Source organism: Pipistrellus hanaki, assembly GCF_964339955.1.
Source record: "Pipistrellus hanaki genome assembly, chromosome: 7".
Classification (NCBI taxonomy): Eukaryota; Metazoa; Chordata; class Mammalia; order Chiroptera; family Vespertilionidae; genus Pipistrellus; species Pipistrellus hanaki.
Window position 1 is genome coordinate 61,075,242 of NC_140509.1, and position 27,099 is coordinate 61,102,340.

General features: G+C 40.2%; 2 protein-coding genes across 3 annotated transcripts in view; both read left to right on the forward strand.

Moving 5' to 3' along the window:
• The first annotated feature begins 7,624 nt into the window (after positions 1-7,624).
• On the forward strand, positions 7,625-25,443 carry FBXO30 (F-box protein 30). Of its 2 annotated transcripts, XM_084889295.1 has the most exons (4): positions 7,625-7,766; positions 8,782-8,881; positions 16,055-18,117; positions 23,291-25,443. In XM_084889295.1, exons 3-4 carry the CDS (start codon positions 16,078-16,080, stop codon positions 23,492-23,494), a joined length of 2,244 nt encoding a protein of 747 aa, XP_084745421.1. In that variant the 5' UTR covers positions 7,625-7,766; positions 8,782-8,881; positions 16,055-16,077; the 3' UTR covers positions 23,495-25,443. The 2 variants fall into 2 exon arrangements, with proteins under 2 accessions (XP_084745421.1, XP_084745422.1); XM_084889296.1 differs by lacking the exon at positions 8,782-8,881 and having other exon boundaries at positions 7,632-7,766.
• Positions 7,641-27,099, forward strand: part of EPM2A (EPM2A glucan phosphatase, laforin) — a 98,260-nt gene continuing 78,801 nt past the window's right edge. Inside the window, exon 1 of the mRNA XM_084889307.1 lies at positions 7,641-7,766. The gene's annotated coding sequence lies outside the window, so the exon portion shown is untranslated. The remainder of the gene's footprint in view (positions 7,767-27,099) is intronic.

Sequence of the window (27,099 nt, forward strand, 5' to 3'; positions counted from 1 at the left end):
ACCAAAACAAGTGAAACTTACAACATTATAGATTACCTTTTTTGTCCCTGATTATAAATAAAGCATCAGCTTTGCAGTCTGGATCTGTTCTGTGGCCTCAGCCAGGCACAGAAGATCCACCTAGAGTCTAGACCCAGCTTTTTCTTTTTGTCTATCATTTCACCCTTCCTTGCCCTGGCTCAGGCTCGCCAAACCCTTGGCTGTGCTGGTGCGGCACATCTCTCCCAGAGCTTTGTTTTCCTCAAGGGAGAGTCAGACCAGAGAGAAACCATGGGGCCATTTGCCGGACCCTCGCTTTGCTTAGTAAGCTGATAGAAATGGAGAACATTCTCATCCCTTAATCTTTGGAATCCTAGTGGAGAGAATTACCGTGTTTCCCTGAAAATAAGACATCATCCGAAAATAAGACTTACTTACAGGTTTCATTCTGAGTGAAATATAAGGCATCCCCCCGAAAATAAGCTCCCCCCCCCCAGGCTAAACATGAGAGATTTGGTCCACTAATTCTGAAAGAAATGGAGTCACAAGAAATTCACCAGGAAATTCAGGTATTGGATTGTTATGATGATGTTTCAGAATATGATGACATGATTGTCATTGAATAAATGAGTAAATTCTTGATACTGTAGGATTCACATTTGTCTGGTTTGTGTTGACAACTACCATACTACCGTACCGTATACAGGTAATAAATTTCCTTTATTTTCATTTAACAATAAATGGAAAAATAAGACATCCCCTGAAAATAAGACCTACCGCATCTTTGGGAGCCAAAATTAATATAAGACACTGTCTTATTTTCGGGGAAACAGGGTAGTAAGGTCCACTCTTGCTTTTTAGGTTTTACTGTTCTCTCATCCATCCTCGGAAAGACATCCAATTAATTCTCCTTTTGTTTGGGAAACTCCCAAAGGCTGCATTTTTACTTACTACCAAGATTTCCGTAATAGAGACTTTTCCACTACAATGACTTGACCTACTTTGAGGGATCATTAATAGCAACTCATAATTATTGCTTTGCCTATACATATCTCTTTTCCCTAGCCCCATCTTCCACATTTTGAACACATCCTGAATTGTTTGTATAACTGAAGCTAAGTGAAAGTAATACTGGTTAACTTACTTATTCAGGAAATATTCTGCCTTGGCATCATGACCAGTTAACTTAGTTTGTTACCTCAGATATTTCACTGGAGTGGAAAATAATCTGTTGACCCTGAGGATCAGCTTGCCCTGCTTCCAGAAATGTTTAAGGTCAGGCAACAGAAAGGTCTCTGAAAACTCTGCTGCCATCTCAAAGTAAGAAATAATGGCAATCCATAATAGACTGTCTCTAGGCCATTTAAGGTAACCAGATTGGAAATATGAGGCTTAATGAAAAGATTCAGCTACAAATCTTCTTCTTTTTAAAAAAATCCTCATCCGAGGATGTTTTCCACTGAGTTTTAGAGAGAGGGAAAGACAGAAATATCAATGTAAGAGAAACACATCAGTTGGTTGACTCCACATGCCCCAACCAGGGCCCATGCCCGGGAGGAGCCTGCAACCAAGGTACAGGGATTAAACCCAGGACCTTTCAGTCCACAGGTCGACACTCTATCCACTGAGGCAAACTTCTAGGTATCAGTTACAAATCCTATTGGTAGGACTCATCTCACAGACTGGCTCAGTTGTTTCTGGGTTTTCCCAGGGAGGTGTGTCACTGGTGCTCAAGAATAAATTCACTAATATTCTTCTTCTCTAGCTTCTACCTCATTGCCCACTTCCTTGAGAGAATGGCTAAGTCTCTGTCCTTCATGAGGACATGGCACCCTGTAGCTCGGTCAGGTTCCACAGCAAAGTTGCCCAATGATAGTACACAAGTGGGACTGACTGCATTTCCCTCTGCCCAACACAATCTCACAATTTGTCCGTGATTCTTTTTTTTTTTTTAAATATATTTTTTATTGATTTTTCACAGAGAGGAAGAGAGAGGGATAGAGAGTTAGAAACATCGATGAGAGAGAATCATCGATCAGCTGCCTCTTGCACACCCCCCACTGGGGATGTGCCCGCAACCACGGTACATGCCCTTGATCGGAATTGAACCCGGGACCCTTCAGTCCGCAGGCTGACACTCTATCCATTGAGCCAAACCAGTCCCAGCTGTCCGTGATCTTAAAGCAGCACTGAAATAGCTCTCTGAGCTCCTGCTTATTACACCTTTCTGGCTAAGATGCCTGACTTCACTTCTGAGATCTGACTGAGGAAAAGTTCCCAACACTAATGAGTTGTATATGTGCCAGGCACTGTATGAAGCACTTTACATGAATTATCTCATTTAAGTATTTAAGTATTACAATACCCTATATTGGTGGTGGTGGGGGTTGGTACAATATCTTATAGCAAGCTTGTGGTATAAGGTACAAAACCTGGGTCTTCTACTTTATCCAACATTCCAGGCTGCCTTGGTTTAAATTCCCTTCATTATTTATGTAAAACTGCAAGATTGATTTGTGGTGATGAACATTATCCTTGGCAGGCTGATTCTAAATTGACATATAAGTGTATTAATTGTCATATTCTTCATACTTTGAATAAACTTAAATAAGAAATATAAATACAGCCATTAGAGTCTAAACTCTGGCAATTAGGTGATTCAAACTGGCTCTTTCTCTCTTGTAATTCCTTAGTTGCATATTATAAAAGAGGAATGGTATTTCCCACCACAGTCCCAGTTGGTAATTCTGATTGTCCCATGATTTCACAGCTGCAAATAAACCCCCACCTTCTCACACTTGTCTCTGGCTAATGATGCTTTCTTTAATTAGCACATGACTTAAACTTTCGTTCTGACTTATCTGTTGCCTAGGTCGCTGGGCTACCTGAGGGCAAACTGGTTTAATTGGGAAAGAAAATGTACTTGAACATTGATGCTATTTGTCTGGACATTGAACTAAAGGAAGAGCAATTTGTCTGGTTGTTGAATTTGCTTTCGTTATCAACTGAATTTGCTTTCATTATCAACTGAATTTGCATTCTCTGACAACTTCTCTCCTGTACATTCTGTCTAGGCTTTATGCTTCTATTTGTGGGTTTTTTTCCCTTTGGTTCTTATATCTTCCCAACTTGAGAATGGCCTCTAGAAAAAGCTATATGGAGCTATGCTTTGTCAAAGCCTGTGTGAGAAGGCCTGCAGAGGGTGATCTGAGGAGATACAAGACCTGCTCTTTAAGGTCAAACCATTACTGACCTTTCCTCCTTTTTTACTTTAAACTCCCAGGACCCCTGTCACCCTCTGGAGGGTTAAGCCACACAGATGATAGCTTTGCTCTGGAAGTCTATGTCAGATACATGTATATTAGAGAGGAGAGCCTACTTGAGGAATCTTATCATCTCTGGCATACTCTCTTCTTGCCCCTGATAAATTTCCCTGAAAAAAAACACCAAGAAAAGGTTCTCTGAGGAGTTAGAATATGAGACAGAAAATGAAAATGGGGATAGGATGAAATGGGAAAAATGCACATCTTTGTTTTTGAAATGACAAATATTCATTATCTCTAATATGCATGGTGGTAGATACTGTGGGGAGATATAAATGCAATGAAAGACAGGCTCCCATGGGTTTGGAGATGATCTGTAAGCTGAGCTACAGATAGCAGTGAAAGAAGTGAAGCACGTCAGAGGTGATGTGCATGTCAAAGTGTTGAACATAGATAGGATATGCTACAGAAGTCCCTCCGAGAGATAATGAGATTAGATCTGTACAATAAAGAGGGGGGACGGTCAGGCACGTTCATTATGTGAGCACCAGGCAACTTGGAATTGGACTATACAGTGTGTGCTGGAGAAATGAAGGAAACTATTCAGGCTAGAATGAAGGCTTTACTTTGAGCAATTAAAGACAGGAGTTGAGACTTCACCCTATGGGCATGAGACAGCCATCACAGATATCAGAACAGAGAAATAACATAGTGAAATGGATGTCTTAGGAAGAACCATCTCGGTGGTGAGTTTGAAGCAGAAAACAGTGAAGGAGGAAAGACTGATTAGGCAATGGCAGAAATACAGATTTGTCTAGGATGGTAACTAGGAATAAATGTGAAAGAGGAAGAAAGGATTTCTCTTTTCCTGAACATGGGAAATTATTGAGATGGAAGAAGCTAAGAAGACTTACTATGATGTTTATAGCCTGACTCAACGTGAGGGGGTGGGTGGTGACCTCGTGTCAGATGACTTAGTAAAGGGGAAAGCCCCAGATTTCAGTAAGTACAACCATGGAATCAAGAGATTTTTAAAGCTGGAAAGGGCTTTAGAGATCATCTACTGTAGCCTTTTCATCTTATCGGAGGGCAAATGAGGCCAAGGGAAGTATGTAACTCAATCCGGGGCAGTGGTGACTCAGTCCAGGACAGTGAGCAGACTATGGCAAGAGTGTAGCTGCACCCACGTCTTCTCCCACCAGCTCGTCCGGCCTGCTTGGCCATCCTTTCTGAATAGTTCTCTGGATAATTAGTCTCAAACTCTAGACTGAGGACCACAGCCCCATATGCAGCCAAATAAAACAAAATAGAAAAATTAGGTGGAATTTTTCAAAAAGCTAAATTTATTCATTTAAAGAACTGACCTTTATTCTGTGATTCTGTCCTTCCTAAAATAAGGTGTCAACATCTTTTGTCTATGAAATGTCACATTGACGATATAGAATTTTTGGACTGGAACCTGGATTCTTTGTCCATCGGAGTCAAAGAATGAATCCACGGACAGAGGGTAGTATGCCAGGGCCAGCCTGGCAGTTGAACCGGGCTGAGGTAGGGAGGTGGGAATTGAGAAAAGAAAGACAGGAAAGTGGGGTCGGGAGGACTACAGGTAGCCATTGACCAACTGTAGCAAGTTTATTAACTGCGCAATGCTTTTTATACACAATACACTGAATAGGATGTCTGTCAAGAGGAATGTATTCTTTGTTCCTCTTAATCTCTAAGGGACAGAGCAGAAGGACAAATTCTTGGTACAGCAAATCTCAGTAAATAGTTACAGACTTCTTGGCAAGCCATGCAAGGTTGCTCTCATTCTACTGATAGTAGCCATACAAACAAGTCGGGGAAAACTGTGTGGGTAGGGGGCCAGTCTTGCTAGCCCCCTCGAATGCAAGGACTTTGTCATCTTACACCCTGTCTCCAACAGTAGTGTAACAAAGGTGGAGATGTATCGAAGAACAAGTACAGACTCCCACGTGGGGAGGGGGAAAGGGTCCACTGAGTTCCTTTTCGCTAAGGCTTATAAAGGCTACAGATCCTGATGCCTTGATACCCCCTCTGATTGGTCACTATTGCCTTAGACTGGTTACTATAGTAACTCATGGGCTCAAAGGTCGAACCTCACATGGTATGTGAGGTTCTCCTCCCACTCTTTCCTTATTCTTTTCCTATTCCTTTTGGGGTTTTTTCTTCTCCTTCTGGATGAAGGGCTTCCTTCTCTTTATTTTGTGAATATAGACCTTTTGCTGTTCCCAGCTCCCTCATTCTATGGAAATGTACCTCTTGCTGCTTTTCAGTCCCTTTATTCTATGGAAACATACCTTCTGCTGCTCTGCAGCCCTGGGCCTTTTCCATGGTCCCCTGGATTTTTAAAATTTCCTAAAACCTGTATTTTTCACCCCTAAAAATTCCGGTTTCACTGATATGTGTGGTACAATTTTTACTGTCTTTCTTAGCACAATAAAAAGCTAGAAATCTAAGTACATTCCTTTCTTTTGTTTTAAACTGGTCTTTAAAATCTATTAAAAGTCTTAGAGTCATTTCTCTGCAGGATGGCAAATCTATCTTTCCCAAGACATACCAGTTGGAGGTAAAAATGTAGCCACACGAAGGGTTACATAACAGTTTTCCTGTCTCTGCCCTCATCCACCAGGGCAGGATTACAGCATCCGCTTTATCACAATTCCCTTTTGCTAGGTCTGGGCAGAAGTCCACGAAATGGGTACTGGGTTAGGAGTGAGGGCCTAAGGGTCACTCATCACCCAGCACTCTAAATCACTATCCCTTCATCCCTCTGCCTTAGACCAAGGCGTGGTGGTACTAGCAGGGTAAATGGACCCAATTGTTTGATTATGGCCACATGAGATTTCTTCAGTCTGCAGTCATTTGTAAAGCATCCTGCAAAAGCATTTCTTGCCACCTTTTTTGGCTAGATTGCCTTGCTTTTCCCATGAAGATAACCTCGCTGCTGCAGTCCCTCAGAGAAGTAGACCTTGGTGGATTGCCCCATCAGGGCTCCAGAAAAACTTCCAGATGTCTTTTGGTGGCAGGTGTTATGTTAGGTGGGTGGAGTCAGATCAGACCTTAGTCAGCAATCTTGGTACTTGAGTTCTGGCTAGGAAAAAATTCAGAGCCAAGACTCCAACTATAAAAGATTTATTTAGAAAATCACAGAGGTAAAAGAAATGGACTCAGGGAACAAATTTCAGACAAAGGAAGGGCCCTTGGAGCTTAGGAGAAAGGAGGAAGAAGAGGTAGGGAGGAAGCAGAGGGAGATGCGGAGGGGAAAGGCTAGAGCATGCTCCTGGATTTTAGGGCAGGTCCCAGGGAAGGATCTCAAGAGAATATTCATCAGCTCTCCAGGTAAGTCCTTTCAGAGTCTGATCTGCACAAATTAGTCAGCACCATTATTCAATGCAACTGGTTCTGAGGTCAGCCATGGCATAGCACGTATGGTGTTTGAGCCTAGAGCTGAAATTACAACTGAGGCCATGGTATTTCTAGGGAGAAAAGGCCAGAGGTTCAAAACCCCATGACCAGAGATATGCCAGGGGAAGAAAGGTTACCCTGGGACGGAGTCCTTATTTTCCAAGTTTGCCCAATGCTAGGAACCTGGGGCTTTCCGCCCTGGTGATCTTTTGCACCTGGCCCCATCCTCCTTCATCTACCCATGTCTGTACCACAAATCCTGAGCTGAGCTCAGTCCACAGCGAGATAGAGGACAAGGGTCAGGGCCCTAAGTTACAGGACTCGGGCACATTGAGTTCAGCGGGCAGAGTGGCAGCAATCACTGAAGATTCAGCGAAAGCTGCCCGCTTTCCTCCGATGATACCTGACCTAAGGGCAAGAGCACGACACCAACGGCCAAGAGACCTGGCTGCCACGCCTACACTTCAAGGAAGTAAACAAATCACTCCACTCGGGCCAGTTTCCTCATTTCCAAAATCACGCGTCTAGGATTGCTTCCATGAATACCGGAGTCTTACAAACAGGATTTGGAAGCACTGCCTAAAGGAGCCTAAAGGAGCCACGCGGGGTCCATTGAAAACCTCCCGCAGGTCTTGCCCAGGCCCTGGCTCTGCAAACCCGGCTCCCAGCTAGGCGGTGTCCGTAGAGGCGTGCGCGCCCCCGCGGGTCTCAGCGTGCGCGTCCCCGCCTCAGCGTGCGCGCCTGCGCGAGGCTCGCCGCCGCAGCCGCCGGGCCGCCGCCGGGGAGGCCTTGCCGGGCCGGTGGGCGGGGCGCAGCGAGGGGGCGGGGCGCCGAGGAGGGAGAGGCCAAGCCGCCGGGGGAGGAGGAGGAGGAGGAGGAGGGAGTGGAGGAGGAGGAGGAGGGGGTTGAGAAGGAGAAGGAGAAGAGAAGAGAAGAGAGGAGAGGAGAGGAGGGGAGGTGGTTGCCGGGCCGAGAGGTGCTGGAGGAGGCGGACCGCCCGGGGCTGTGGGGCGCGGAGCGGGTCCGGGACGGCGAGGAGCGGCGGGCACGGCGGCCACGGCAGCCAGCGCCCGGGCCACGGAGCGGCCGCGCCGGCCGGTGAGTGTCAGGAGGCCCGGGCTGCGCCTGGCGGGGATGGAGGCGGCGAGGCCGCGGCCAGGTCGCAGGCGGCCCGGCCGGCCTGGGGCGAAGTGAACGCGGTCCCGCCGGCCCTGCCCTCCGGTGGATCCTGGCGCTGCCCCGGCGCCGAGGGGGCGTCCGCGCGTGGGGTTCGCGCGGGCCCCGCCGCCGGGCCGGCCGCGGAGACGGGCTGCAAATGGCGACCCCGACCCCGAGGACCGACCGACCGACCCTCCAGTCACCCCGCCGCCGTGCGCGTGGACGGGCTGGGAAAGGGGTGAAGGAAACTTGGGGAACCCCAGGAACCTCGAAAGCCCAGTCCCTTTCCGTTAGCCTTCTGGAAACCCGAGTTCTTTGGGGGGCAACAAACGGGTTAACGTAAGACGGGGAGGCATCTTCAACTGTCTCCCCGGGATGAGTGGAGTGGGGTGGTAACTTTTCCATTCATGGCAGTGGGAGCGCCTGGTCTCAGCCGGAGCCCTGGTTCAAGGGACACTGACAGGGTGTGGGGTGAGGGCTGTGCCCGTCTCCAAGTTGCCTGTGTCCCGTCCCGCACAGCCGCCCTGCTGGGCAGGGGCCGCAGACCGCACGCCGAATTCAGAGCTGGGAAACTGAGTTCTCCCGAGTTTGTTTTCTGTGTGTGTGTGTGTGTGTGTGTGTGTGTGTGTGTTTGGGAGCAGGGAGACTGGCAGAACCATGTGTTGTTTATACCGTGGCTCTCCTCCTTTCCCCTCTGCCTGTTTTTTTTTTTTTTCTTTCTGAGCCATTTCATAAGTCTCAGATTAAGAGATGCTTGGGAAGGAATTGACCTTTTATTTATTTATTATTATTATTCCAGAATTACTTTATTGGCTCGGGTCCAAGATGGAGTTATTTATGGGCATTCTGATAGCATGGCAGATGCACTTAAAAGTCTTTTAACTACAAAACCCCAAACTTTGTAAACTCCAGTTTCTGTGTTGCCACATTTCGATGACTGTGTTGTGTCTTTCAGAGACCCGGTACATTGTATTCACAAGTTTGGCGCTTGCTCCTATTTGTCAAGGTTTTTCCCAAGCCGACCAGCTGTTGACACGGCCAGAGGAAAAGATTAGGTAGGATACACGTGTTACGTTTAGGGTTTTTCTCCGGGTTCGATGTGTCGGTATGAGATTTTTTTTCGCTGAATCACTGTTCGTTATGCTTAGTCACTGTTTCTTATTAGTTTGGGGACAACACGGTGTTTTGCTAACTTTTTTAAGTTGCCAATTTATTTTTATCTGGTACTTTACTGCGGTGACATAGCTTTCTTGTGCGATTCTGGAAATGTTAGTGGGTGGAGTTTTGTGAGTGTTGATGGAGAACTGAAGTTTCCACTATAGGCAAACTTCCATGCATTCCAAGTGTACTGGGCATTTAATCTCAATACAGTCTTTCTCCGAGTTCCAAGGTACTTTAAGGTCACTAAAATAGGCATCAGTAATGTATGTTTACTGTTCGATATGTTACTGAAATGTGACTTTTAATGGGATAAGTCCTATACTATTCTGTATGGTTTTGATGTAATTTTTAACTGAGTTCCCGTGATTGCCTATTTCATTAAAGGGAATTAGGACATTCGTATTCATGGAATTCTTTTTAAAGCCTTCAATCAAGAGGCTATATAAAGCATTATTCAATTTCAAATTCAGTTTGATGAAGCAGGTGAGGTCGGCCTTGCAGTAGTGGTTTGTACCTTGTAGGTAGCTTAACACAGATAAGCATGCATGAATTAAAACTCATTCTGTGGAAATCTTTTACAAAAGGGGTGTGTCTTTTTTTTTTTTTTTTTTTTTTTTCCAGAGTGAGTAATGCTAGCATTAGATAGTTCCTCATAGGATTGTTTTTAATAACCTTTATTCATACATAAAGCTTTGTGTATATAAATGATGTGTAAAGTGAAGTGCCTCTGTTTAGTGAGAAAACAGATTTGTGTGCTGCTGGACACATGCATAATAGTGCACAACCTTTGTAGAGTTATAGGGTGTTTTCACAGTAGTAATGGCCTCAAGGTCACAAAGCTAAAATTCCTTGTAAGCCCATTCCCCTCTGTCATGCTGCCCATTGTAATTGGCTGAGTTCTGCCATTTTTATCTGACTGTCAACTCACATAGATTCTGGCTTCAATAATAAATACTTTTTAATATTTTAATTTCTGATGTAAGTCTTTAATAAATTCATTTTCTTATTTAGTGGAGAACATGGCAAGTAATTAGAACTTTAACTTTGGAATAAGCTACTCATGACCATATTTAGAAATGAAAGATGTATGTTTTGATTATATCATATTGGAAAGCTAAAGCCTGAAAAAAAAAATCCGTACAATTAGGTCATCATTTTATAAATAAAAAGAAGTCAGAACCAAAATTTAATAAAAGAATGTGGACAGTATAGCCCGTTTAGCCATTTTGGACACATCAGGAGAGCTTGTGCTTTGAGTCATGAGTTTAATGATAACGTATTTTCAATCTTGTCTACTTAAACCAGTGAAATAGCTGTTCCACTGAGGTTATTGATTGATTGTAGTCTTTAAAACTGAGTGCTCCTGATTACAAATAAGTCAGCAAGTGTTTCTATTTACTGTGCAATAGTATTTTGTACAAAAAGGTAAGACTTACTCTGGAGGAGCTCATAACTGATTGCAAACAACTTTACTGTTTAAGTAGAGTTCTTTTCCATTTACTGCCATATTAATTGTAATATTTAGAAGCTGATACCACTTCCTTTTTTGAGTTTCTTTTCCTCACCCTAAATCAACTCAGCATCTTCACATGTACAGACACCGCCACCTCTGCTTTTCTTTTTCCACCTGATGTCTTATATTCAGTAACTACAATAGTAACCAGACTGCAGGATTGGTTAGGGCAGTGGTTGGCAAACTCATTAGTCAACAGAGCCAAATATTAACAGCACAGCGATTGAAATTTCTTTTGAGAGCCAAATTTTCAAACTTAAACTTCTTCTAACACCACTTCTTCAAAATAGACTCTCCTAGGCCGTGGTATTATATTTTGTGGAAGAGCCACACTCAAGGGGCCAAACAGCTGCATGTGGCTCTCGAGCCACAGTTTGCCAACCCAGGGGTTAGGGAATTAGTGGAACAGTATACACGTAAATGTTTCTTTTTTTGCCTTTTATTACTATTATTTTTTAATGTTTTAAAACAATGGAAGATTGAAATTAACTTTTTTTGATTTACTTTTCCCCTTGGTTTGCTTTTTTTTAATGTAATTTATTTTATTTCATATACAGTATTAATGCCTGGGACATAATGACCTAGGTGCTCAATAAGAGTGATCACTATTAATATTCTAGCACTAGTACAATGACTATACTAGATCTATAAGTGAAGTAGGTAGTTTTTCATGAAATCAAGAATCTATGTTTTGGAATCCATTTGATTATTTCTTGTATTATAATTCTTTATTGTTATTTTTAGGTAAGTGAGGCACAGTATTGAACACAGGGAACACAAGAGCTGAATGAGGCAGAGATGGGCCTATATTCTTCATGGAGCTTAGTGGAGATAGATATTAAACAGGATAATGATTTACTTAGAGTTGTGAGTAGTGTTACCAAGGAAAAATACAATGTGGGACGAGCATGTAATGTAATATGGGATTCACACCTTGTCTATGTGGAAAATAACATTTAAGCTGAGACATAAAAGATTTGAGGCAGCAATTAAGGGAAAGGGGTGTGTGTGTGTGTGTGTGTGTGTGTGTGTGTGTGTGTCTTGGAGTCAGAAGCAGGCATTAGGATAGCCTGAGGCAGCAAGCTGTGTGAGTAATTTGGGTGACTTGACTTAGCATATTTTAAAATTTTGCTAATTTACAATGTTTTATTGCTTTTTTTTTTTTTATCACCTTACATATTTTAATGAATTCTGAAAAATAAACAATTTGTTTTGAGGGCCATATCTTTCAGTCTAGAAATAGCTTTGACCGACAAGGCCTAATTTCATCATATGGGAAAATGTCATGTCTTAAAACTATTTTTATGGATTGCTTGTCAGCCACAGAGTATGAGTTGGCCAAGAATTTTTATTAGAGAAAATTGAAATTATTATAAAGCATTTAATAATTTACATATATTTTCTGGTCTAATGAAACTTTTCCAGTTGTTTGGAAATTTTAAGATTCTTTTTTAACCCGGCTAGTGTGGTTCAGTGGTTGAGTATTAACCTATGAACCATGAGATCCTCAGTCAGGGGGCATACCCAGGTTGCAGGCTTGATCCAGAGAGGAAAGGGGGGCATGCAGGAGGCAGCCAAGCAATAATTCTCTCTCATCATTGACGTTTCTACCTCCCCCTCTCCCTTCCTCTCTGAAATCAACAACAAAAAATATATATAAAACAAGATAGCCTTTAAATGTTTTATTTAAGCTTTGATTTCCTATTGTGTAAAATCTTCCAATATATGAGATAATATGTAAATTGACCCTCATGGCCTCACAAAATGGCTGCTTACAACCAAGCTGGCAGGGGGGTTAGTGAGGGACAAACAAATGATTGAACAAGCAGGCTGTGTGGGGTGACCAGGCTCGCGGGGGAGGGGAGCAGTAAGAGGCGACCTGGCCGGTGGGGAGGCAGTTGGGGATGATTAGGCTGGCAGAAGGGGCAGTGAGAGGTGGCCAGGCCAGCAGTTGGGGGCAACCAGGCTGGCAGAGGGAGGCAGTTGGGGGTGACAAGGTTGATAGGGGGGGTATAAGGAGTGACCAGGTTGGTGGGGGTGGCAATTAGGAGCGACCAGGCCAGCAGGGAGGGGGCAGTTTGGGGCAACCTGGCGGGCAGCAGGGGGAAGTTATGGGCGATCAGGCCAGCAAGGGGGGGCAGTTAGGGGCGACCAGGCAGACAGGTAGGTGAGAGATTAGGAGTCAGTGGTCCAGGATTGTGAGAGGGATGTCCGATTTCTGGTTCTGGCCTAAACTGGCAGTCAGACATAACCCAAGGAGTCCTAGATTGGAGAGGGTGCAGGCTGGGCTGAGGGTCCCCCCCCTCCCCCGCCGCTGTGCACGAATTTCATGCACTGGGCCTCTAGTCCTATATAATAAAAGGCTAATATGCAAATTGACCTTAACGGTGGAGCGACCGGTCACTATGACACACACTGACCAATGGGGGTGAGGGGGGGCGACACTCAATGCAGGAACTGCCCCTCCTCCGCAGCACTAAGGATGTCTGAGAGCTTCCAGGCTGCCAGAGAGATGTCTGACTGCCAGGTTAGACCTGATTCCCAGGGGAGCAGGCCTAGGCTGGCAGGTGGGCATCCCCTGAGGGCTCCTGGGTTGCTAGAGGGATGTCTGACTGCCAGCTTGGGCTTATCCTCTGGGGAGCAGACCTAAGCTGGCCAGGTGGACATCCCACAAGAGGGTGCAGGCCAGGCCGAGGAATCCGCCCCCCAAGTGCATGAATTTTTATGTAATGAGCCTCTAGTGTAGATTAAAAATATATTTCAAAAAATTCTTTTTTTAGTGAATTCTTTCAAAACTTAATATTGAGAAGTTTTAAATTATGCTCCTCTTGAACTTGAAGCCTCAATTTTAACAACTTGTTTTCTTGGGCCTGCTGTGTCACTGTTCAACTGATAAATCAGGAATTTTCATTTTTAAAGCCGTTTCACAGGATTTATGAGAAAAGTGAGGCATATTTGATAATAGTGATCTTGATTAGAAAGAGCGTGGATCTGGAAGTTTTAAGTTCTGAAGCTGAGTTTTATATCCCCAGAACATTATTTGGGTATTGTCTATTGCAATTTCTTATTTCTTAATATATTTTATAGTAAAATGAAATTAAACTTGGTTCATTCTTTGTATAACTGTTTTGAGAATTGTTATATTTATATTGTTCTATATGCTTAGAGTGAGAATTATCAATGTAAGTTATTCATTAAATAATTTAAAACTCCTATATTCAAAGCAAAGTATGTGCTATTATAATTAGAAAAGACGGAAAAGATAGGTTTGATCCCCAACTGCCCTATTCAGTTGGGTATCAGACCTCTACCACGTTTCAGTGTGCAGGAGGACACTCCAACCAACTGAGCCACACTGGCTAGGGCTCACTCAGTTCTTGACCACAGGGGTGATTTATATTGGTATAAACTACATACAAAGTTGTATAACCTCCATTCCTCCAATAACATCTTAAAATTGTATTTCCAGTTACTGAAGTGCTGCCTTATTTTCTTAGACATTTTATAAGTAAACATATCTGTTATTGTCCATGTACATGGATGAGATATAGATTTAAATCCTAGGTGACCTTGGGCAAATCAGCCTTTCTGAATCTCAGTTTCCTTTGGATTATTATAAAGATTGTGACATTAAGTGACAGGACATATGTAAAGAAGGATAAATAGGTATATAATTAGTGTTCCTCTTTCTTTTCTGTAAGTCCACTTCAATGAATAATAAATATTTTGGACTCATTGCTGTGGGTGTTTTTTATTTTCATTTTTAAACATTTTCTTATTCAGAGTAGAATAGTATGCAAGATGCTATTTATTTTGAAGCTTGGGGGCCTACATTTTCCTCTTAGAGTTGCTCTTTTTCATTTAACTCAGTTGTTTGTAACAGTTGCTGTTTTAAACACTTTGAATTAAGTGACTTTTTTGAGATGTGTTCTGTCTGGTGTGGTCATGTGATTTGTACATAACATAAAGTGTTCCTACAAGTTCTGAGAGCAGTGGTCACTTTTGGAACAGCTTGTATTTTTAGTTTTCTCTCAGTAATGGCCAAGCTTACTTTAGCATGTGAGATGAACGCAGTCTGGTTACAAAAAAGAAAGCTACAGCTGTTTTCACAATCTAATCCCTCAGCAAAGTTTGCCTTATTATTTTTTATTTTTTGGCCTTAATTCTTAAAAAAGTTTCTTTTTGAATTTCTGCTTAATTTATAAATGTTTTTCACAATTAGTCTCTCATTTCTTGTATTAGGTCTCTTTTAGCATGTCCATTTTTAAGTTATAGATCTGTCATTACCTATAAAATTTATAGAGTTAATATTCAATGGTATATTTAGCTCATAATTTTTAATTTTTAAACACAGTTTAGAAAATACAGTTTTGTTGATAAATGTGTGCCTCCCTTCTATCGCTGGCATCATTAAGCACCATAATACCAATTCATAACTTTTTTACTTGCTCAAGAAAAGCTCTACCAATTATTGGTAGACTTTTGTTATTTTAGTTTGAAGAAAACCAAACCTGAACTGGAGAAAAAGAAATAGCAATTTGGGGAGTAGTTTACATTAGACACCTGGAACCAAAGTAGAGTTTGTGGGAAACTATGTCATAGAGCTAGCTTATGCACTAAAATGAAGAAAACAGGCTAATAATCAGCATCTCATTCAGAAAATTATTATCTACTGCTGTGTAATTCAACCTGGGAAATGTTGAGTTGAGTTGCCTATGCCACATACATGTAGAGATATATCATAAGTAATTGTCTGAAGTTTGGAAGAAGGATCTGGGCAGGAGGTATAGAAGGGTTTTCAGAATATTGGTGGTAATTGATGCTTTTGAGGAATTGTAAACACTCAGGGGGAGAATTTATAGAAGAATGAGCAAGAAATTATATAGATCCTTAAAAAAATAGGAGTGTCTTAGAATAAAAGTTAAAGAGGGAGGGGGAAAACCAGGGAAATGTGACATCATGAAAACTAAGGAAAAAATAGCTTAAAAGTAAAAATTAGTCAACATCTACATAATAAAAGCTTAAGTGACTGTTATGGCCGAATGACCATGACTGGTCGCTATAATGTGCACTGACCACCAGGGGGCAGATGCTAAATGCAAGAGTTGCCCCCTGGTGGTCAGTGCACTCCCAGAAACCAGGTTCACAGCTGGCGAGTGCAGCGGTGGTGGCAGGAGCCTCTCCCACCTCTGCTGCAGCACTAGGGAGCAGTGAGCAGTGAGCTGAGCAGTAAGGAGCAGTGAGCAGGCAGGCAGGCAGTAAGGAGTGAGGGGTTCCAGACTGTAAGAGGGCACAGGCTGGGCTGAGAGATGACCACCCCTAACCCCCAGTGAATGAATTTCGTGCACCGGGCCTCTAGTATTGATACAATGGCCAAGGAAGATGGGGTCTAGAAAAAACTGCCCTTTGGATTTAGCACTTAGACTCTGAGTAGCACAGGTTTAATGAATGGTGGTGGTGAAAATAAAAGCCAGATTTATGCTTTGATTTATATTATTAAATAATTTTTAAAATTGGCCATTATTTTGTCTAAGTAATTTTTTTTTCATCTTAGCAACCAGAGCTGGACTGGCCATTATGGAGGAGGAGCTGCAGCATTCGCACTGTGTGAATTGTGTCAGTAGACGGTGTATGACCAGACCAGAGCCTGGGATTTCCTGTGACTTAATTGGTTGTCCATTGGTTTGTGGCGCAGTCTTCCATTCTTGTAAAGCTGATGAGCATCGACTTTTATGTCCATTGGAACGAGTGCCTTGCTTAAATAGTGGCTTTGGATGTCCATTTACAATGGCTCGAAATAAAGTTGCTGAACATCTAGAAACATGTCCCGCAAGTGTGGTGTGCTGTACAATGGAATGGAACCGATGGCCAGTTAGTTATGCAGATCGGAAGTCGTATGAAAATCTAAGCAGAGATGTTGATGAAGTGGCACAATTAGATATGGCCTTGGCCCTACAAGACCAAAGGATGCTCTTAGAATCTCTCAAAGTAGCCACCATGATGTCAAAAGCGACTGATAAAGTATCACAATCTAGAGAACAAATATCAGTTAAATCAGCTGTTCCAGAGATACCACATGCTAATGGTTTGGTGTCTGTTGATGAAGAATCTTATGGTGCACTTTATCAAGCTACTGTAGAAACAACCAGAAGTTTGGCTGCTGCTTTAGACATCCTGAACACCGCCACAAGAGACATTGGCATGTTAAGTACGAGTCTTCCTGCTTCCTCAAATGAAATGAACGAAGAGCAGAATGCCAGAGAAAGCTTACAGAATAGAAACTTGAAAGACCAAGACCATGTTTATGAGGATGAGATAGGAGCAGTAGGTGGAATTGACCATAACAATACAAATCAGAATACCCAATCTGAACAAAATGGTTCAAGTGATTTGTTATGTGACTTGGATACCAGTTCTTATGACACTTCTGCTCTTTGTAATGGCCTTCCTTTGGAAAATATATGTACACAGGTCATAGACCAGAACCAGAATTTACATGGTGATTCTGGAGAAAGTAACTTAACAAATGGAGAATGTGTAGCATCAGATGGCATTTTAGAACCTTCCAGTTCACTTTCAGTAGCAGCACAACTTAGGGAAGTAATACCACCCAATGCTTTGCCTAACGGCACAAGTCAGCATATCCTCATGCCAGATGACGAGGATGAAGGAGAATTGTGTTGGAGAAAAGTAGACTTAGGAGACCTGAGGAATGTGGATGTCTTATCTTTCAGTCAACCTCCTTCATTCAAATTTCTTTCCAATTCATGTTGGTCTAAACCAAAGGAAGATAAAGCAGTAGATACATCAGATTTGGAAGTTGCAGAAGATCCAATGGGCCTCCAAGGAATAGATCTAATCACAGCAGCATTACTGTTTTGTCTTGGAGATTCTCCAGGTGGAAGGGGTATATCTGATAGTCGCATGGTTGATATTTATCACATTGACTTTGGAACTCAGACTTTTTCACTTCCATCTGCAATATTAGCTACAAATACAATGGTTGGGGAAATTGCTTCAGCTTCAGCTTGTGATCATGCCAACCCACAGCTTTCAAATCCAAGTCCTTTTCAGACACTTGGGCTGGATTTAGTATTGGAATGTGTCGCTAGGTACCAACCCAAGCAGCGTTCAATGTTTACATTTGTTTGTGGACAGCTCTTTAGAAGAAGAGAATTTTCTTCACATTTTAAGAATGTGCATGGTGACATTCATGCTGGACTCAATGGCTGGATGGAACAGAGGTGTCCTTTAGCATATTATGGCTGTACCTATTCTCAACGTAGATTTTGTCCATCAACACAAGGAGCAAAGATTATACATGATCACCATTTGAGGTCATTTGGAGTTCAGCCATGTGTATCTACAGTATTAGTAGAGCCTGCTAGAAACTGTGTGTTGGGATTACATAGTGACCATCTAAGTGGTCTTCCTTTTGAGCTTCTGCAACATATTGCAGGCTTTCTGGATGGCTTCAGTCTATGCCAGCTTTCATGTGTATCCAAGTTAATGAGGGATGTGTGTGGCAGCCTGCTTCAGTCTCGTGGAATGGTCATATTGCAGTGGGGAAAAAGGAAGTATCCAGAAGGAAATTCATCATGGCAGATAAAAGAAAAGGTCAGTTTAATTTTAATTGTATTATCTCCTTATTTGATATATAATGGGCACTTAATAATGTTGCTGAATTAATGAAAAATGTTTGATATAGATCATTCTTAAAACTTAACTCAATATGACAGATAGCCAGAAATGTCATAATCAATATTTACTGTGGACATTCTGGAACTAGATATTAATCTTATATGACAGAGGCCACTTTTGTTTCTTTAATCAAGCAGTTTTGTATCCATTTATTTCTTCTGTAACAACTTCACTTGTTTGTGGCATGTTAACCACCTTCTAATTTGGACTCCATCTGAAACATTTTCACCATAGGACAATGGGGGAAGCAAGAGAAGATTTTTTTACTGCTTACAATTGCCATTTTATTTCCATTTTAGCAGTTTCTTTCTTGGGACTTGCTTGTTTCAGGTAGAACTTAAATAGGGAGAGATGAGACAAAGTTACGTGTAAGTGACCAATTCAGTATTTGGGGGCAGGTGGACATAAATGGATGGATGTGGATATGTATTCAAGTGAGATAAGAGTAGGGGCAGTAGAATTTGATATTGGTGGTGGGGACTCTGGGTTTAATACAATAAAAGGGAGTGCTGCATATTGGAAGCTTGAGCTGGAATTTAGGTAGAGCTGGGAACAAATCCTGGCTCCACCATTTTTCTCCTATTTTGCCCAGCTTTTTTTTTTTTTTTTTTTTTTTTTTTTTTTAATATATATATTATTGATTTTTTTTACAGAGAGGAAGAGAGAGGGATAGAGAGTTAGAAACATCGATGAAAGAGAATCATCAATCAGCTGCCTCTTGCACACCCCCCACTGGGGATGTGCCCTCAACCAAGGTACATGTCCTTGACTGGAATCGAACCTGGGACCTTTCAGTCCACGGGCCAACGCTCTATCCAGAGCCAAACTGGTTTCGGCTGCCCAGCTTTTTAAAAAATATGTTCTTATTGATTTAAGAGAGGAAGGGAGAGGGAGAGAGAGATAGAAACATCAATGATAAAAGAGAACCATGATTGGCTGCCACCTGCAGCCTCCCACTGGAGGTTGAGCCTATAACCTGGGCATGTGCCCTGACCAGGAGTCAAACCATGTCACTGGAGCATACCAGATAGACTCAACTTTTTTTTGAGCTATAATCCAGTAGAAACTAGCAGGTACTATAGATATCCTTGTAGCTGTTTTCATTTCAGAACTTCTATAATATGGAACCTTGCATTATATGAAGGGAAATTTTTGATAAATTTCACCTTGGGGTTTGCCTACTTTGTTTTTACAATCTTAAGGTTTTTCTCTTCCACTCATTGCTTCAGTTTTCAGAATTCTACTTCTACTTCTGTGTTTTCCTAAGGCAGAAACTTCATACTTTTAATACTTGCTGCATGTACAGATATATATATATATATATATATATATATATATATATATATATATATATATGTGTGTGTGTGTGTGTGTGTGTGTATGTATGTATACATACATATATATACACACATATATACACACATATATATATACATATATATATATATATGTATATATATATCCCCCAATTTTCCAGATGATTTGGTGTCTTTCTCCAATTTGGCATGGAACTCTGAAATGGCCTCTTGGCTTCTTTTTTTCCTTGCCCACTGCTTTTGACCAATGAGATGAAATATTTTCTGTAGTTCTATTCCTACAGAAAATCTACCTACTCTTGGAGTTTAAATTGCCATTATTTACTACTCACACATCTATGTCCTGGCCATTGTCTTATTTGAGCTCCACAGACCATTATATACAGCCATTTACTGGACATCTCCACTGGATTATTTCACAGCTTCATCAAACTCAGCATATCCAATTTAACCATTTCTCTTTCTTAATCTCAGAAAGTGGCATTATCATATCAAATTGCCTAGAGTAGGAATTTGAAAGTTAAGGTTGATTCTCATTTTCCCTCTTTATTTCCATATCCCAGTAATCACAAATTGCTACAGCATCTTCCTTCTCAGACTTACCAGGTTTGTTTTACTGTTTCCATGACCATTTCTCTAGTTCAGTCACACCTTTAGTTCTTCCCTGGAGTACAGCAGTAGCTCCTTCTAACTGGGTTTCTGGTTCCATTTGTGTCTCTCTTTGACATATTCTCTGCCTAGGAACTAGAGGGACAAACTTCGTCTTAAATACATTTCTTAAGCTGCAGTGTTTAAAATTTTTTAAATGTTTATCCATTGCCCTGGGATAGAGACTCCTTAATGAAACATTTAAGGTGTTTTTTGTTGTTGTTTGTTTTTTGTTTTTTTTAATATAATCTTGTCCTCACTTACCTCTTCACCTTCCTTTTATTATTCTCTGTTTCAGTCATGTTAATTTACGTACTGTTAGTACTGTTGCCTGATGTTTTCTTTCTTGCCTAAGGCCTTTGAGTACTTGCAATAGACAGTGGGCTAATAAGCATTTTACTTTTGTTAATTTATTTAATCTTCTGTCCCTATTTTATGGAAGAAGAAATTGAGGTTTAGAGAGGTTCAGTAACTTGTCCAGCTAATCTATGGATTCAGACCTAGGGAACCTATCTCTGAAGCTTGTGATCTTCATATCCTTTCTATATCCTGCTTACTCTTTAGATCTTAGCTTCCTCAAATGAAGCCTTTGAGAACCCCACTCTGGAACATTCAGAGAGGTTCACTGCTCTATGATCTTGTGGTGTCCCATTAACACAATAAGCGCTCAGCTTGTTTTGTCTTCAAGACGGAAAGTATAATGTCAGTCACCGATGATTGAATTTATTAAATACCTCACTATGCTGTTTTGAAATTCACTAATTGTTTCTTTCATTAGACTGTAAATTCCTTGAGAAGTGAGGCTCTCTATAACCAACATATCCTACTGCCTAGCATTGCACCTGCCCATGAAGTACTTGAGAAATTCTTGATTGAAAAATTGGCCCATTACTAAGGAACTGTCATCAGGAGGTGGGACCCATCCATTTTTTCCTGAGTTTGTTTTACCAGACTCTATGTGGAAATAAGGAGGCTGTCTGCCACCATTGAATCTATACCCTAACTTTGGCGTTCTGCTGAAGCTTAACAAAAACTTCTAATACTTCCCATAGTTTCATAAGTATGGGTAATTATAATCTAGAATGCCTATTGGTAGTTACTCTGTAGAGCAGGGGTGAGGAACCTTTTTTCTGCCAAGGACCATTTGGATATTTATAATATCATTTATAGGCCATACAAAATTGTCAACTTAAAAGTTAGCCTGCTGTATTCGGTCAAATATTTAATTAACTTACCATTAATGCCTTGAGAGGATCAGACCAAATGATTTTATGGGCCTTATATGGCCTGTGAGATGGACATTCCTCATCCTTGCTCTAGAGTCTAGACCGGTAGTTGCCAACCTTTTGGGCCTCATGGACCACCAGTGGTCCGCGGACCACCAATTGGCGACCGCTGGTCTAAACCACTGACTCCAGGGAAATGACTCCATCTAAGGTAAATGATACATCCCTCAGGAGTATAGCAAGTAAGTACCTTGTATGCTGAACAGTGGTAACTTCTATTGTCAACTAAAAAGTAATTCTGTTTACACAGAATTTTGAAGGCATCTGGCCACTCCAGCAGTCATTACCATTCTTTCCTGAGCTCTACTGAGTTCTGAGGGCTTCCCTCACATCTACTGCTGTTTTCTAGTGTCTGCTGTTTTACCATTTATTTTGTGTTCTTTAACTAGACATTGCCTACTGATGAGCTTAGCTAGACTGCTTAAGCCTTGTCTAGTCCCATTCATGCTTGTACCCAGGTGTGTCCTGCTCATATGTTTATTACCCATGTTCAGATAGTTTTGTTTTTTTTTACTTGAGAAGATGCAAGGGGGCCACAACACTCATGATAGACTAATATGATGACAGTGCTTCAGGGCTTGGAGCTGCTGAGTGGCCAAAAAGGGAAGGAAGTAGCCCTTCTTCTTTTTCTTCCTCCTCCTCCTCCTCCCCCTCCTCCTCCTCCTCCTCCTCCTCCTCCTTCTTCTTCCTCTTCCTCTTCCTCTTCCTCTTCCTCTTCCTCTTCCTCCTCTTCCTCCTCTTCCTCCTCTTCCTCCTCTTCTTCCTCTTCTTCCTCTTCTTCCTCTTCTTCTTCTTCTTCTTCCTTCTTCCTTCTTCCTTCTTCCTTCTTCCTTCTTCTTCTTTCTTCTTTTTTTTTTTTTTTTTTTTTTTTACCAGCAGACAACAGGGGTAGCAGGTGAACATTTTACAATGATATGGAGCAAAATAAGATTCATTTTACAGAAGTTCTTTCTATGTAAATTTTGAGAAACAGTTTGAATAAATTAAAGAACCTGTATTTAATATTAAAGAGTGAAAAGTTAAGGTACCTTGACACAGTATACTATTGTATTTTTCAGTGTGCTTCATATAGCATAACAGGGATGGGTGAAAAACCTGGATTTAAAAAAAATGGTACTTATATTGTCTATTTCTCCAGACTGTGGATAGCTCAATATAGCTATCTAGATAGAATTAAAAAATAGTGTGCAATATGTATTATTTTAGGAAGTAGTTCTGAATTCATGAGGTTATGATTTTCTAAAATTTGCTTACTAAGCCAGGTTGGATGTGATTATATATATATATATATATATATATATATATATATACATACACACACACACACACATATAATATATTTTTAGAGTTAATCCTCACTGAGGATATTTTTCCATTGGTTTTTATAGAGCGTGGAAGGGAGGGGAATAGAAAAGAGAGAGACATACATTGATTGGTTGCCTTCTGTATGCAACCAACCTGGGCTCAGGGATTGGGTCTGCAAGGAAGGTATGTACCCTTTACTAGAATCAAATCTGCAACCCATCAGGCCGCAGGCCAACACTATCCACTGAGCCAAATCGACCAGAGCAGATGTGATTTTTAACACCCCTTTTATCTTTTCTTTTTGGTTATCATTTTATTTATTGATGTCATAATGTCATAGAAGCAATTTGTCTTATAAATATTTGATAAACAGATTTGTATCCAAATGGAATTAGTACTTTTCAATTTTGTTCCTACTTGAAACTTTATACTGCATATTTCTCTAATAGTAGTAATGCATACAATTAAAGCAAGAAGTATGTTTCAATACTTGTCAATTGACTTGTTTAAATCTGAAGTAGAATTTTCTTTTAGGTGTGGCGATTCAGTACTGCATTTTGTTCTGTTAATGAGTGGAAATTTGCTGACATCCTAAGCATGGCTGACCACTTGAAGAAGTGCAGTTACAATATTGTAGAGAAACGGGAGGAAGCCATCCCATTGCCATGCATGTGTGTGACACGAGAACTCACGAAGGAAGGACGTTCACTGCGCTCAGTTTTAAAACCTGTACTTTAAAAACTGTAACTCCACTTGCACATACATGCAAGCACCTAGTATAATTTCTTTGTAATATGTGACACTTTATTAATGTATTAAAGATTACAACAAGCTAAATTTATTGTCACTGTGTATATAATGTTTTGAAGTGACATATATTTTTATAAAGTACTGTTTAGTTGGGAAAAAGTTGCCTTAATGTTTGAAATGTGTGAAACTTTTGGAACTTGCTGGACAGGGTGATCTAACTTTTTGCTACATAATTTTCAGAATTAGTATTTTTAATGGTGTGCAAATTTTGGTTCTTAAATTTTTTGCTTCTTAAACGAATAAGATCCTGACCAAACATATTTCCTCATGTTTTTGTGGGTTGCAACCCATACATTCAAAAGCAAAACTTGGATTCACATTTTTGCACATAGGTTTTTCAGGTGAAAAATTCAGTTGCTTAAGCATTGACATAAGATCCTTCTAAAGATTTTATATTCTAGTGCTCCCTTTATACAGTTGTTGACATGTAGATGGTCTCCTAATATATACTTATATAATATTTAAAATCATGACCGTTTGGTAATGCCATTTATTACATTTTAAAAATAATTCACAAAGATGTATTCACTGTATGTATTTACAGCTCTCATTCATAGAGTGGTTCATACACAACTTTCTTTTTGTTAGATGCCACATCCAAAGACTGGCAACATATTATATGACAGGTTAAAGCAAAACAAACAAACAAGCCTGTGAATTTATTTTAATTTGAAGCTGTTCATGGTATTATTTGCTAGGTATTTGATATTAGTGGAGAAGAAAATATACCTCATTTTAAGTTTGAATTGGGCATATCGTATAAATAAATTTCAAGCATTCAGAATGCAAAGGGCTTCCCTTCCCTTTTTTTGTAAGTATTTAAAATTTTTGATGTTTAAAAAAATCACAAGCATGTTGTTTTAAGACATTAAAAAATGTGAAATTTGGTATCTTTGTAAGATGACAATCTTAAATGCAGAAACCTGTCATGATTGACAATCTCTTTAAAACAGTTCCAGCTTAATCTCCTGTAGCCTTCTCTATCAAAAAAGTAAGAACTGCATCTTTGTGTAAATATCAAAGGTACAACAGAAAAGTATTCAAAGACCTATTCTTGAACTATTATAGCTTTCCAATTGATTAATACTATTATTAACATGATGTGGTCAGTTTAAAAAAATGAATATATCAGTATTTAGAAACAAATTGCAAAAAACGGGGACATGTATTTAAATAATTTGTTTTAAGTAACTTTTGGCATTTGGTAGTCTGAAATGGTGACAAGTTACCTTGTTATAAAATATCAAAACTCTATTGTATCTTTTCTTCCTACACTTGTCCCTGAGAGTGCTCTATTGTTACTACGCTCTTGATTCCCATATATGGCAATCAGGCTGGGCAGAGGCATTCCTTGGGCATTAGAAAAGAATTCTAAACTGTTTAAAACTTGTTTTGGTTGAATCAAGACCTTATTATTGTTGAAAGATATAGCACTAAAGACTAATCAATAGTTTCACCTCACCTGTCATTTTAATTAGTGGAATACTTATTTCTCAGTGCTTATACTTTCTTTTTCAGTTGAGATTGAATGACATAAACAGTCTCTATTTCTGTGAAAAAGTCAGAAATAAGACATCAAATAATATAAAATATAACTCTGCTTTTTAAAGTTTTGTTGAAGAATGTGTCTGGTTAGGATAGCACAAACATTAAGTTTTTGTTTTATGGTTGTGCTTTTTAAAATCCTTGAGTTTTAAGTTTAGACTTCTTGTTTCCATACTGGATCATGAAATATTTAACATTTTCCCACCATTTAGTTCTTTCACACATCGTTGACTGTTTTCTTTTTTGTTTGTTATGCCACCATACTGTTTTTGTTAAAATGTGTTCTTTGTGCAACATTTGTTCAAATTCTAATAAAATTAATATTTTCCCTATGTGGCTCAGTAACTTAAAAAGGAAAACTTTTATTTAAATAAAACTTAATACTTGTTTAACAAATTCCAAACACAGCCATACTGTTTCTTAGAGTATATTTCTGCATGTTACAAGGAGCTGCTTATTGATTATTACTCACCCATGTTTTACTGGTGAGCATTAGACTTCTTTTTTAATATGGAAAGTTTATCCGTTAGCTATCTATGCCCCCTCAGCATCTTCTTGAAAGTAGTCCCACCTATGGGGTATTGAAAGGCTGAAGAGTTTCTGACATTATTATTTTTCTAAAAGTTGTAATGGGCACAGTTCATTTAGCCTTGTAAGCATGAAAAGATTTGTATGACATCCAAGTGAATTGTCATTTGAGAAGTCTTTTTTACAGTCTTTGCTAACCATCAAGATAAAGTGGCAAGTGTAGGATGGAGAGAAATAATCCGAATTCACTTTTATCTGCTGTCTCCTTCCTCAGAGCTGCTTGTTATTTTACTTCCTACCCTCCCTCCTTCTCTCTCTTCTTTATTCCCTCCTTCCCTCCTTCCCTCCCTCCCTCCCTCTCTCCTCCTTCCATAAACTCTGGGATTGGAGCCAGCAATCTGTTTTAACAAAAGACCTTCACGTGATTATGATTCACAGTAAAGTATGAGAACTTAGAGGAAAGACTGGGACATGCCAGCTGTTCTCTTGAATGATGTGTTACTGGAATGGATAAATGTGTGTATGTACATACATGTGTAATCCAAAATTATGAGCTAATGGCTAAGTTAAATGATATAGTTGTGTTAATATTATAATGTGACAAAATACATTGGGTACTATGGTTTTTGGACATATTTTTAAAACGTAGTATTTCTATAGTATTTTAAATTTACTGTTATTAGTATTCTGTTCAAGGTAAATTGTAGTGCAACTTGCAATTCATTAGCACTTACATTTAGCCTAGTTATCAATTTTTCTCTTGTTTACTGGTTACAGGGTGATGTGAATGTATTAGATTTCTAGGATAAGTAAAGAGAATAGAAGTAGATAAATACTGGATTAAATCCTACAAAAATATTTGTAGGAATCCTTTCAACCCTACAATGAAGGATTTTAAAGATTGAATTGTTGGTTTATCAATAGCATAAAATCTTTTTTGGTCTTTGACCCTGTGTTGCATACATACCCCATCAATATTGTTACTGTTATTTGCTATCTTTTAGCATTGGGTATTAAAATCATAGTAACATAGAAGATAATGGGGTCAATAAAATGTCCATATTCGTTGAAGACAGGGTAGTTTTATTACTACATTATAACAGATTTTTACCTCTGGTGGTTTGTATGCATTGTTTGGCATTTAGAAGCAAAACACATTTAAGTTTTGCATCTCAGCTTAAGAATGGGGTTTATTAATTTTTAAAACTGTCTAAGTGTGTGTGTTTCATGCATGACACACCACATTAGAAGGTGATATGACTGGGTCCTGCAGAGGTGGGTGTTTAGAAGGAAAGCAGTTGGCCCTCATTCTTTCAAAGGGCTGGACTAAGCCTTTGATGGAAAGAATTTCTTGGATGTGTGTTTGGCTGATCAGCTAAATACTGTTCTAAGTAATCTTACTTCACATGCTCCTGAGGCCTAGGAAGAGGATATTAGTTAATGCCTTTAAACAAGATCAA